A 13,242-nucleotide genomic window follows, 5' to 3' on the forward strand; every position below is an offset into this window, starting at 1 on the left:
GTTCTAAAGAAACAGCTGCCAGTTTCAGTTCTGAATGGGAAGGTCGAGTTAATTATAATCACCTGGTGCACTCTCAGTATTCTGATGAAAAAAGGGTCTGCGTCCCCCTAGGAGTACAGTATTTACCTCTTGGGGAGTATCTCACCAAAACTGAAATTCCTAATGCAGAGGATGCCCAAGGAAATTATATTTTTTGGAGGCGTACTGTACACTGTTGGTTGATATAAATATTGAAGGATCTAATTCCAGGAGCTGGCAATGCATAAACGCATTAAAACGCACTACACATGCGTTTTGCATTGACTTCTATGGGCCAAAATGTGGAGGTGTAAATGGGACCAAAATAATTGGAGAAGAAGGAGGCCATTGCACACCGGAGAGGTCACTGGTATCCATGTTTGTTGTGCAGGATATCCACAAACATGATTTTAACACTATGTGTCCTAGGACTGCCCTGCTGACGCGTTTCACCCACCAGGGCTTAATTGTGGAGGGGTTTATTGTTCTTTACGACGAAAGAGGTCATCGCACACCTGAGGGGTCATTAGTATCCATGTTTGTTGTGAAGGATATCCACAAAAAGACAGTACCTGCCCTAGGACTGCCCATTTAACGAGTTTCACCCATAAGGGGTTAATTGTAGAGGGCTTTATGGTTCTTAATGAGTAAGCCCCAGTGGGTGAAATGCGTTGGTAAGAGCAGGTACTGTCAGGTCATCGCACACCTGAGGAGTCATTAGTATCCACGTTTGTTGTGAAGGATATCCACAAAAAGACAGTATCGGCCCTAGGACTGCCCATTTAACGAGTTTCACCCACAAGGGCTTAATTATAGAGGGCTTTATGGTTCCTTATGAGTAAGCCCCAGTGGGTGAAATGCATTGGTAAGAGCAGGTACTGTCTGGTCATCGCACACCTTAGGGGTCATTACTATTCATGTTTGTTGTGAAGGATATCCACAAAAAGACAGTAGGACTGCCCATTTAACGAGTTTCACCCACAAGGGCTTAATTATAGAGGGCTTTAGGAGTAAGCCCCAGTGGGTGAAATACGTTGGTAAAGGCAGGTACTGTCAGGTCATCGCACACCTGAGGGGTCATTAGTATCTATGTTTGTTGTGAAGGATATCCACAAAAAGACAGTACCCACCCAAGGACTGCCCATTTAATGAGTTTCACCCACAAAGGCTTAATTATAGAGGGCTTTATGGTTCTTTATGAGTAAGCCCCAGTGGGTGAAATGCGTTGCTAAGAGCAGGTACTGTCAGGTCATCGCACACCTGAAGGGTCATTAGTATCCCTGTTTGTTGTGAAGGATATCCACAAAACGACAGTAGGACTGACCATTTAACAAGTTTCACCCACAAGGGCTTAATTATGAAGGGCTTTATGGTTCTTTATGAGTAAGCCTCAGTGGGTGAAGTGCGTTGCTAAGAGCAGGTACTGTCAGGTCATCGCACACCTGAGGGGTCATTAGTATTCCTGTTTGTTGTGAAGGATAGCCACAAAAAGACAGCAGGACTTCCCATTTAACAGGATTCACCCACAAGGGCTTAATTATAGAGGGTTTTGTGGTTCTTTATGAGTAAGCCCCAGTGGGTGAAATGCATTGGTAAGGGCAGGTACTGTCAGGTCATCGCACACCTGAGGGGTCATTAGTATCTATGTTTGTTGTGAAGGATATCCACAAAAAGACAGTACCCACTCTAGGACTGCCCATTTAACGAGTTTCACCCACAAGGGCTTAATCATAGAGGGTTTATGGTTCTTTATGAGTAAGCCCCAGTGGGTGAAATGTGTTGGTAAGGGCAGGTACTGTTAAGTCATCGCACACCTGAGGGGTCATTAGTATCTATGTTTGTTGTGAAGGATATCCACAAAAAGACAGTACCCACTCTAGGACTGCCCATTTAACGAGTTTCACCCACAAGGGCTTAATTATAGAGGGCTTTATGGTTCTTTATGAGTAAGCCCCAGTGGGTGAAATGCGTTGACAAGAGCAGGTACTGTCAGAGCCATGTTTGTGGAATAAATAATAAATGCACAATAAACATGGATACTAGTGACCCCCCTGGTGTGTAGTGGCCTCCAAATTTGTGAAGAACAATAAAGGCCTCTACAATTAAGCCCTTGGGGGTGAAATTCATTGGACAGGCAACCATAGGGCGGGTACTGTCAAAGTCATGTTCATAGATATCCTCCACAACAGACATGGATACTATTGATCCCTCCGGTGTGTGGTGACCTCCTTCCTTGTAAAGAAGAGTAAAGGCCTCTACAATTAAGCCCCAGTGGGTGAAATGCATTGGTAAGAGCAGGTACTGTCAGGTCATCGCACACCTGAGGGGTCATTAGTATCCCTGTTTGTTGTGAAGGATATCCACAAAAAGACAGTAGGACTGCCCATTTAACGAGTTTCACCCACAAGGGCTTAATTATAGAGGGCTTTATGAGTAAGCCCCAGTGGGTGAAATGCGTTGGTAAGACCCTGCACACAAAAAAATGGATACTAGTGACCCCTCCACTTTGTAGTGACCTCCTTCTTTGTAAAGAACAATAAAGCCCTCTACAATTAAGCCCTTTTGGGTGAAATGCGTTGGGTAGGCGTCCCAGGGCAGGTACTGTCAGAGTCATGTTTGTGGATATCCCACACAATAAACATGGATACTAGCGACCCCTCCGATGCAGAGGCTTTCTTCTTCTGCATTCAATTTGTGAGTGTGGACGGCTTGTTTTGCCCCTGACACCCAGTTCTCAATTGTGGGTGGGGTAAGCGACTTGTAGCAGAGAATTCCCTGTGCTTAGGGGTCCAAATGCATAACTTCCCCTCTCTCTCTGTTCCTATGTAGGATAAAACATGGAAAGGCTGCTCCATGTATAATAAACCAGACATTTTTTTTATTCAAGAGCATTAGGTGGTTTGGTCAGAGACATTCACACCAGTGGCCTGCTGGAGGTCATTTTGTAGGGCTCTGGCATTGCTCATCCTGTTCCTCCTTGCACAAAAGGAGGAGATACCGGTCCTGCTGATGGGTTAAGGACCTTCTACGGCCCTGTCCAGCTCTCCTAGAGTAACTGCCTGTCTCCTGGAATCTCCTCCATGCTCTTGGAACTGTGCTGGGAGACACATCAAATCTTCTGGCAATGGCATGTACTGATGTGCCACCCTGGAGGAGTTGGACTGCCTGTGCAACCTCTATAGGGTCCAGGTATGGCCTCATGCTACCAGTAGTGACACTGACCCTAGCCAATTGCAAAACTAGTGAAAACCAGTCAGAAAAGTTGAGTAGGGAAAAGAATGTCTGTGGCCTCGTCTCAAGGGTCTTCAAACTATGGCCCTCCAGCTGTTCAGGAACCACAATTCCCATCATGCCTAGTCATGTCTGTGAATGTCAGAGTTTTACAATGACTCATGGGATGCGTAGTTCCTCAACAGCTGGAGGGCCGTAGTTTGAGGATGTGTAAAACCATTCCTGTTTTGTGGGTTGTCTCATTGTTGCCCATCTAGTGCACCTGTTGTTAATTTCAATTTAATTAACAACCCCCTCTGCTACTTAAATGACCAGATCAATATCCCAGGAGTTTAATTTACTTGATGCTATACTCTGATTAAAAAGTGTTCCTTTAATTTTTGAGCAGTGTAGATTCCATAGAGTTGCTAGTTGACTCCAACATAAGAACCTTTGAAACCAGAGCTCCTCAACCCCTGAATAATTTTTTGTTACCTGCAAACTGTGAAGTGCATGTGAGAAATTTCTCAGGACCTTGAGTTACACTGCAGGCAGAATTCCTAAAGCACCTCACAGGGTCACTGGGTGTGTACTTCCTGAAATACGCCCAGTGTAACTTTCTCTCTACTTCCCATGTCACGGATGTGAGCAATGTCTTACAACCGTGGATTTTCTGTATGGGAGAGAGAGCGAGAAGGCTGAAGTGGGCGTGCCTGAGAATTTCCCCCATGCATTGCAAGCAGAGGTTCCTAGTTAGCCAGGTTTTCAAGTGGGGGTGGACTGGTGGGTAAAAGCACACAAAAAAACAGTCAAGACTCTATAAATGACAAGGTAATCTTTACAAACATAGACATTATATAAAGTACAGGGTTATATATGACAGAAGACAGTAAAAAGTAAGGCAAGACACTGTATGTATCACCTAGAAGGAAAAGGGGAGACCGGGTCATCCTGGTTAGTTGTACAGAAACAAATGCAAACCCATCATTGGCCGCCATTTTGTCACTTGAACAATGCCTCTGCCTATTAATTTCCTGGGATTTTTTGACCTAACAGAAGAACCTGATGGCTTAACAAATCGATTGTCAAAATATGAATTGGGTCCTAAAAATTGCTGTACAGTTAAAGGGTACCTGTCAGGAAAGAAAATTGTAGGTGCCATGGGTGGCTTGGCTTTTAAAGTTTTAGGTTCTCATTCAACCTGGATCCTGCAGTCCCTATAAACTAAGTCAGCCATGGTAAGCCCCATATTTCGATCCTCACAGCTCCCCTTTTATAGGAGGACATCAGTCACAGTCATTATTGACTTTTAATACATCGCCAAGGAGAACTTTACCTGAATATAGGAGTGCCCTTTACCTATATAACTCCACCCACTACCCATGTCAACATCACCCTCCTCAAAGGGGTGGGCAAACTGAGTGTTTCTTTCATTTCTGGAGGCTGCCATATTATTGGGTACTGACTGAGACCAGCTGGTATGTGTATGGTTCCCCAGGCCTCAATCAATCAGAAAACTGAACAACCAATTCAAGTGGTGGATGAAGCATGTCTTTCATCTTTTGAGGCTGACATGCTGTGTTACTGGTTACTTACTGAGACCATCAGGTATCTGAAAGGTTTCTTAGGCCTCATCCATGGGATGGTTGTCCAAACAGAGAACTGAAAAACCAACTCAAAGAGTGGGTGAACTGAGTGTTTTTCCACCTATGAAGGCTGCCATATTATGGATTATTGTGTGATTCTCTAGTCCTCAACCATAGAAGGAGGTTGTCCAATCAGAGAACTGAAAGGCCAATTGAACCAAGCGTTTCTTTCATTTCTGAAGGTCGCCATATTATTGGTTTCTGACTGAGACCAGCTGGTATGTGTATGGTTCTCAAGGCCTCAAACATGGAAGGTGGTTGCCCAATCAGAGAACTGCACAGCCAACTCAAGGGGTGGGGGAGCCAAGCTTTTCTTCCATCTCTTGAGGCTGTCGTAATATTGGTTACTTAGAGAACAGCAGATATGTGAACGGTTTCCTAAGCCTCAACCATTGGAGGAGGTTGTCCAATTAGAGAATTGAACAGCCAACTTTAGGGGAGGGTGAACTGAGCGTTTCTTCCATCTCTGAAGGCTTTCAAATTATTGGTTATTGACCGAGACCAGCTGGTATCTGTGTGGTTCCCCAGGCCTCAACCATGGAAGGAGGTTGTCCAATCAGAGAACTGAACAGCCAACTCAAGGGGTGGTTGAACCAAGCGTTTCTTCTATCTCTTAAGGCTGTTGTATTATTGGTTACTTACTGAGAACAGCAGGTATGTGAACGGTTTCCAAAGCCTCAACCATTGGAGGAGGTTGTCCAATTAGAGAATTGAACAGCCAACTTTAGGGGAGGGTGAACTGAGCATTTCTTCCATCTCTGAAGGCTTTCTTTCATCGCCTGACGAAGGAGCACGGATGCTCTGAACGCGTGCAACCCCTATTTTTCTCCTGCCAGGAAGTGATGTCATCAGGGATCAGAAGTCGGCAGCCGGAGCCCTGTTGTGCATGCTCCGCCGCGGCCAGTGACAACTAGCAGCCCCACAGCGGCTTGGCTATACCTCTGGAACCTCACCACCTTCTCCTATGACCACTATCCTGGAAGAGGAAGATGGATGACCCTAACAGTCTTTGTGTACCGGTCTCACCCAACCTCGGACAGTGAGTCACCAATTTTAACAGTGTTAAATAAACTTGTACTATACTAAGCTGGCGCCGCTCTCTCCTTTCTTGCATCAATCAGAGAACTGAACAGCCAACTCAAGGGGTGGGGGAGGCAAGCGTTTCTTTTATCTCTTAAGCCTGTTGTATTATTGGTTACTTACTAAGAACAGCAGGTATATGAATGGTTTCCTAAGCCTCAACCATTGGAGGAGGTTGTCCAATTAGAGAATTAAACAGCCAACTCAAGGGGTGGGTGAACTGAGCATTTATTCCATCTCTGAAGGCTTTCAAGTTATTGGTATTGACCGAGACCAGCTGGTATGTGTGTGGTTACCTAGGCCTCAACCATGGAAGGAGGTTGTCCAATCAGAGAAGGTTGTCCAATCAGAGAACTGAAAGTGGGGGGTGTCATGGCGCTCTTCTAATATCCCAAGGTGGTACAAGGAATGTGGGTGGATGGGAGGGGGGGGGGTTATGGGGCTGCGTGGGGGGGAACAAAGTTTGGTACTGTAGGGAAGCTATAGTCCGCGGCAGCCGGCTGAAGCGTGGAGAAGCCCTGAGAGATGCAAGAAAGGAGAGAGCGGCGCCAGCTTAGTATAGTACAAGTTTATTTAACACTGGGGTGGGTGAACTGAGCATTTATTCCATCTCTGAAGGCTTTCAAGTTATTGGTATTGACCGAGACCAGCTGGTGTGTGTGTGGTTACCTAGGCCTCAACCATGGAAGGAGGTTGTCCAATCAGAGAACTGAACAGCCAACTCAAGGGTGAACCAAGCATTTCTTCTATCTCTTGAGACTGCCATATTTTTGGTGACTTACTGAGAACAGCAGGTATGTCAACAGTTTCCTAAGCCTCAACCATTGGAGGAGGTTGTCCAATTAGAGAATTGAACAACCAACTCAAGGGGTGGGTGAACTGAGCATTTCTTCCATCTCTGAAGGTTTTCAGATTATTGACCGAGACCAGCTGGTATCTGTGTGGTTCCCCAGGCCTCAACCATGGAAGGAGGTTGTCCAATCAGAGAATTGAACAGCCAACTCAAGGGTGAACCAAGCATTTCTTCTATCTCTTGAGATATTATTGGTGACTTACTGAGAACAGCAGATTTTTTACAGTTTCCTAAGCCTCAACCATTGGAGGAGGTTCTCCAATTAGAGAATTGAACAGCCAACTCAATGGGTGGGTGAACTGAGCCTTATTTCCATCTCTGAAGGCTTCCATATTATTGGCTATTGACTGAGACCAACAGGTATGTATATGGCTCTCTGAGCCTCAACCATGGGAGGAGTTTGTCAAATCAGACACCTGAACAACCAACTCAACATCTACATTATCTTTGGAGTTAAGATATGAAGTATTCCCTAATAGGGGACACTCGAGAATGTTCTAAAAATGCTTTACTTGGCGGCATAAAATAGCCAATGTATGATGGCAACTGGGAGTCCTCCAGTTTGACAGATTTGGTTCGAGAAATGGTTTCATGCTTTTATTTTTTAAGTTCGTTGGTGGTGTTCTATCCATTGGACGTCCAGTTTCATAATTTAGAAGGCTTCACCATTGGCCCATGACTGTCCCTCATGAAGTTTCTATTAAAGTCTATCTAAAATCGATTTTGTTTACATTTTGGATTCAATTTTGGATTATCTATTGGACGTCCAATTTCGTAATTTAGAAGGCTACAACATTGGCCCATGCCCTAAAGTAGATTTTTTTTTTCAAATTTTGGATAGGAGCGGTGAAGGGTTGGAGCCACCATTAGGTCTTTTTTTTTTTTTAGCTTATGAAAGAGATTTACTATCATTATCTATCAAGACAGCAGGAAGAAAATCTCTTCACAGCAAAGGGAAATGCTAGCTGCCACCTTCTGTTTTGGTGAAAGCTTTGGTCTTCCCAACAAATGATGTCCCCATGACAATGGCCACCAGGCTAAAAAGAAAGGGTGACACTCCCGAACAGGGATACAGATAGTAATTCTTCCACACTTCATCCAAAGCTAAGAAAAAAATATTTCGGCTTTAGATAAAATTCAACGAATATAAACGGGTAACAAATTTTTAGGAAACCATGCAATATCGATGGTGAATTCGGTTGGTGTAGTCTTGCAAAAGTTGGCATTTTTTTGTGAATAAGGCGAAAATTTGGATAAACACCTTTGTTTGGAAAAGAGTAGGAACATAAAATCTCTTGAAAGGCTAAAGTTGACCTTTGCTGAGTACGGGAAGCTCTTAGGACCAAAAATTGATAGTTGACTTGACCTCTTACATCCTGCTCATGTCATCAACCTTTCCCCACCCCCGAGCTTACACAGCAGGATAAAAAAAAAAAACTAATGCGTAGGGTATTATGAAACCAACGAATCCACGGCATCAGCATTCTTCCTTCCCAGATGGTTCCTGGTTCCTTCTTGGCATGCCAAGTCCTTAATAGTACGACTCTTTCTCCACCCATCCTGGAAACATATTAATAATAATCAGAAACTGAAACAAAGGTAGACAACTCAATGCTGATTTTTATAAAGTAGACCTTTTCTTAAACATTTATTGACTCCCAAGATTGGGCCCAAGTCTTAGGGCAAGCGTCTTCAAATTATGGCCCTCCAGTTGTTCAGGAACTACAATTCCCATCATGCCTAGTCATGTTTGTAAATGTCAGAGTTTTACAATGCCTCATGGGATGTGTAGTTTCCGCAACAGCTGGAGGGCCGTAGTTTGAGGATCCCTGTCTTAGGGGGGTAGTTTGAGGATCCCTGTCTTAGGGGGTCTAGTCGGGAGTCAAGGAGTAGGGCAAATCTAGGAGTTGCTGATGGTATGAAATGTGAATAATCCTCCTAATGTGTCTAATATGTGTATTTCCTATGATCATCAGCTCCACCTAGTGGCCATAATGTGGTATTTTTTCCAGATTGTGGTAATACAGGAAAATAATGCAATATGGCCACTAGATGGAGCTGACGATCATAGGAAATACACATATTAGACTTATCAGGGGTTTATTTGGATTTCCTATAATCAGCAACTTCCTATAGAAGCCAAAAATACTCGATCCTGAATACTGAAATACCTCAATCGAGAAAATGCTGCATTATGGCCACTAGATGATGGAGTTGACGATCATGGGAAATTCACAAAGCAGACATATCAAGGGGATTATTTGCATTTCCTATTATTGTCAGTACCATCTAGTCCCCATAATGCAGTATTTTCTATAGTAATTCAGGAAAATACTCCATTAGATGGAGCTGACTATCATGGAAAATACACATATTAGACTTGTCGGGGGGGATATTCACATTTCCTATTATGATCAGCGCAATCTAGTGGTCATAATGCGGTACTTTCTGAAGTATTTCAGAAAAATACTGCATTATGGCCACTAGATGGAGCTGACGATCAGCAACTCCCTCTAGTGGCCATAATGCGGTACTTTCTGAAGTAATTCAGGAAGATACTGCATTATGGCCACTAGATGGAGCTGACGATCAGCAACTCCATCTAGTGGCCATAATGCTGTATTTTCTTGAAATGCCTCAATTGGGAAAATACTGCATTATGGCCTCTAGTTGGGGTTGACGATCATTCGAAATTCACATAGCAGACATATCAAGGGGAATATTTACATTTCTCATTATCATCAGTACCATCTAGTGGCCATAATGCAGTATTTTCTAAAGTAGTTCAGGAAATTGCTCCATTAGATGAAGCTGACTATCATGGAAAATACACATATTAGACTTGTCGGGGGGAGATATTCACATTTCCTATTATCATCAGCGCAATCTAGTGGTCATAATGCAGTACTTTCTGAAGTATTTCAGGAAAATGCTACAATATGGCTACTAGATGGAACTGACGGTCAGCAACTCCACCTAGTGGCCATAATGCAGTATTTTCTTAATAATGCTTCACTTGGGAAAATACTGCATTATGGCCTCTAGGTGGGGTTGACGATCATTCGAAATTCACATAGCAGATATATCAAGGGGATTATTTGCATTTCCTATTATCGTCAGTACCATATAGTGGTCATAATGCAGTATTTTCTAAAGTATTTTAGGAAAATGCTCCATTAGATGGAGCTGACTATCATGGAAAATACACATATAAGACTTGTCGGGGGGATATTCACATTTCCTATTATCATCAGCGCAATCTAGTGGTCATAATGCGGTACTTTCTGAAGTATTTCAGGAAAATACTGCATTATGGCCACTAGATGGAGCTGACGATCAACAACTACACCTAGTGGCCATAATGCGGTATTTTCTTGAAATGCCTCAATTGGGAAAATACTGCATCATGGCCTCTAGGTGGAGTTGACGGTCACAGGAAATTCAAATAATAGACACCTTAAATGGATTATTCGCAATGGCTGTGTGAATGCAGAAGGCACAGCAATTTTTTTTTTTTTATAGGTAGACCGCTGAGACTTTCTTTCACTAAAAATATCAGAGATTGTCTAAATGAAGAGCCGGGGACTGTTCTATATGACTGATGAGACTTTCCAAGAGAATGATCTGTCTAATGTTACACAGGGTAATGTTAGAATGGGGCCACCGACTCCATGGATGTAAACACTGCCATGGCCATGGTGACCGGGACATCCAACATTTCCATTTTAATCTTCTGCTAAAAGACAGGACCACAGGGAACGCGTGAAAGCTCATCATGGAGCTGAGGATCACAGCATAGCGCTGACATATTCTGTGGTTCTGTACAGAACACTATGCCAGACACATCCTTCTCTGCACCAAAGGAGCTCACACTCTAATGTCCCACCCCCTCCCCTCCCCCACACACAATCACACACTATTATTATTATACATTTATATAGCTCTGACATATACCGCAGGGCTGTACAGAGATCACTGAGCCAGTCACATCAGTCTCCGTACCAGAGGAGCTTACACTCTAATGTCCCCCCACAGTCACACACTATTATTATTATACATTTATATAGCTCTGACATATACCGCAGTGCTATACAGAGAACCCTGAGCCAGTCACCAGAGGAGCTTACACTCTAATATTCCCCGCAGTCACACACTATTATTATACATTTATATAGCTCTGACATATACCGCAGTGCAGTACAGAGAGCACTGAGCCATTTGCCAGAGGAGCTTACACTCTAATGTCCCCCCACAGTCACACACTATTATTATTATACATTTATATAGCTCTGACATATACCGCAGTGCTGTATAGAGAACACTGAGCCACTCACCAGAGGAGCTTACATATTCCCCGTAGTCACACACTATTATTATACATGTATATACAGTAGCTCTGACATATACCGCAGTGCTGTACAGAGAATAGAGGTGTAGGGATGACCCAGTCCTCTGTGCGGCATAATATCTGTTATTTGTCTACATGAAAGGTCGGGGAATAGGAGTCCCGCACATTCTTACCTCCGGGGTCACGGCGCAGGATGTATTTACGCACTTCGTCATACACAAAGATGAGTAAGCTGTACGGGAAGGCACAGAACCACCACGTCACCCTGTCATGGGAGGAAAGTAAAGAAAAGTCTGATTCATGGATTGGATAAAAAAAAAATGGATGCCCTGAACTTCTACATATCATTTCCATCCTAGGCAAAGATCACATGTTCTGCATTGTGGATGTTTGACTTTATTAGAGCCTGCATAGAGAATAATGTCTTTGGTCAGACAGACTTATGTATTGAGTGCTCTCAGCAGAACTCTTTTCAAGCAGATCCCCAGCTGAACAGCTAAACACACATTGTGAACATTGCTCATTCTGTCCAGCTAGTAATATGTAACAATAGCAAGCTAGCAGCACCCCCTGGTGGACATATAGGTAACTACACCAAGGAGGCATTATAAGCTTCTACAGAATCCACTACTCTACCATGTATACATTCCTGCTCCCTACTGTCCCTATAAAGAGGACTATCCTACTTTTGATACCTCTATTCCTCTTATTGGCCTTATGTTCAGACCTCTATAAGAAAAAAAAGCTGCTTCTTTTTTCACTGTCCAATCACAGGCTGGGGGGCGGGACTAGGATGAATGATCTGGTTTGAGTTCAGATTTAATTCCTAATGAGTTTAAGGAAGTGGGTTGAATGATGCTGGTTATAAGGCTAAAAAAAAAAAAAATACTGCAGTGGAAATTTTTAGATTGATAGTGAATATTGCTGCCCATCAGACTGAGGACATCTGGTGGCAGAATGAAAGTACTGCAATGGAAATTTTTAGATTGAAGGTGAATATTGCTGACAATTAGACCGAGGACATCTAGTGGAAGAATAAAAGTACTGCAGGGGACATTTCTAAATTGATAGTGACTATTTCTGGCCATCAGACTTAGGACATCTGATGGAAGAATAAGAGTACTGCAGGGGACATTTCTAGATTGAAAGCGAATATCGCTGGCCATCAGACTGAGGACATCTGGTGGCAGAATGAAAGTAATGCAGTGGAAATTTTTAGATTGAAGGTAAATATTGCTGACCATTAGACCGAGGACATCTAGTGTAAGAATAAAAGTACTGCAGGGGACATCTCTGGATTAAAAATTTGAATATTGCTGGCCATCAGACCGAGGACATCTGGTGGCAGAATGAAACTACTGCAGTGGAAATTTTTAGATTGAAGGTGAATATTGCTGACCATTAGACCGAGGACATCTAGTGTAAGAATAAAGGTACTGCAGGGGACATCTCTGGATCAAAAATGTGAATATTGCTGGCCATCAGACAGAGGACATCTAGTAGAGGAATAAAAGTATTGCAGGGGACATCTCTAGATTGAAAATGAATATTGCTGGCCATCAGACCGAGGACATCTAGTGTAAGAATAAAATTACTGCAGGGGACATTTTTAGATTGAAGGTGAATATAGCTGGCACTAGACCGAGGACATCTACTGTAAGAATAAAAGTTCTGCAGGGGACATCTCTGGATTAAAAATGTGAATATTGCTGGCCATCAGACAGAGGACATCTAGTGGAGGAATAAAAGTATTGCAGGGGACACCTTTAGATTGAAAATGAATATTGCTGGCCATCAGACCGAGGACATCCAGTGGAAGAATAAAATTACTGCAGGGGACATTTTTAGATTGAAAGTGAATATAGCTGGCACTAGACCGAGGACATCTAGAAGAAGAATTAAAGTACTGCAGGGGCATCTCTGGATTAAAAATGTGAATATTGCTGCCCATCAGCAGGCTCTTTGTTTTTCATCTTCTGGCTTGAGTTCAGCTTTAAAGTCCCTTTAAAATTTAGATTGAAAGTGAATATTGCTGGCCATCAGACCAAGGACATCTAGTGGTTGAATAAAAGTACTGCAGTTGACAT

General features: G+C 43.2%; 1 protein-coding gene and 2 long non-coding RNA genes across 3 annotated transcripts in view; 1 reads left to right on the forward strand and 2 right to left on the reverse strand.

The window, feature by feature from the left end:
• Positions 1-4,735: 4,735 nt before the first annotated feature.
• On the reverse strand, positions 4,736-5,638 carry LOC309569428. The gene is made up of 2 exons (XR_014226070.1): positions 5,405-5,638; positions 4,736-4,980 (listed from the first exon to the last, which is right to left on the reverse strand). It is a non-coding gene; the product is annotated as an uncharacterized lncRNA (long non-coding RNA).
• Positions 4,975-6,873, forward strand: LOC309569427. The gene is made up of 3 exons (XR_014226069.1): positions 4,975-5,131; positions 6,129-6,273; positions 6,788-6,873. It is a non-coding gene; the product is annotated as an uncharacterized lncRNA (long non-coding RNA).
• A 1,124-nt stretch (positions 6,874-7,997) lies between these two features.
• The window catches only part of LOC309569423 (sodium/potassium-transporting ATPase subunit alpha-2), a 64,073-nt gene continuing 58,828 nt past the window's right edge, over positions 7,998-13,242 (reverse strand). Inside the window, exons 22-23 of the mRNA XM_082275245.1 lie at positions 11,329-11,420; positions 7,998-8,367 (exon numbers count right to left, since the gene is read on the reverse strand). Coding sequence (XP_082131371.1) covers positions 8,339-8,367; positions 11,329-11,420 — 121 coding nt within the window. The 3' untranslated portion in view covers positions 7,998-8,338. The remainder of the gene's footprint in view (positions 8,368-11,328; positions 11,421-13,242) is intronic.

The sequence above is a fragment of the Pelophylax lessonae genome (assembly GCF_965119305.1).
Source record: "Pelophylax lessonae genome assembly, chromosome: 13".
NCBI lineage: Eukaryota > Metazoa > Chordata > Amphibia > Anura > Ranidae > Pelophylax > Pelophylax lessonae.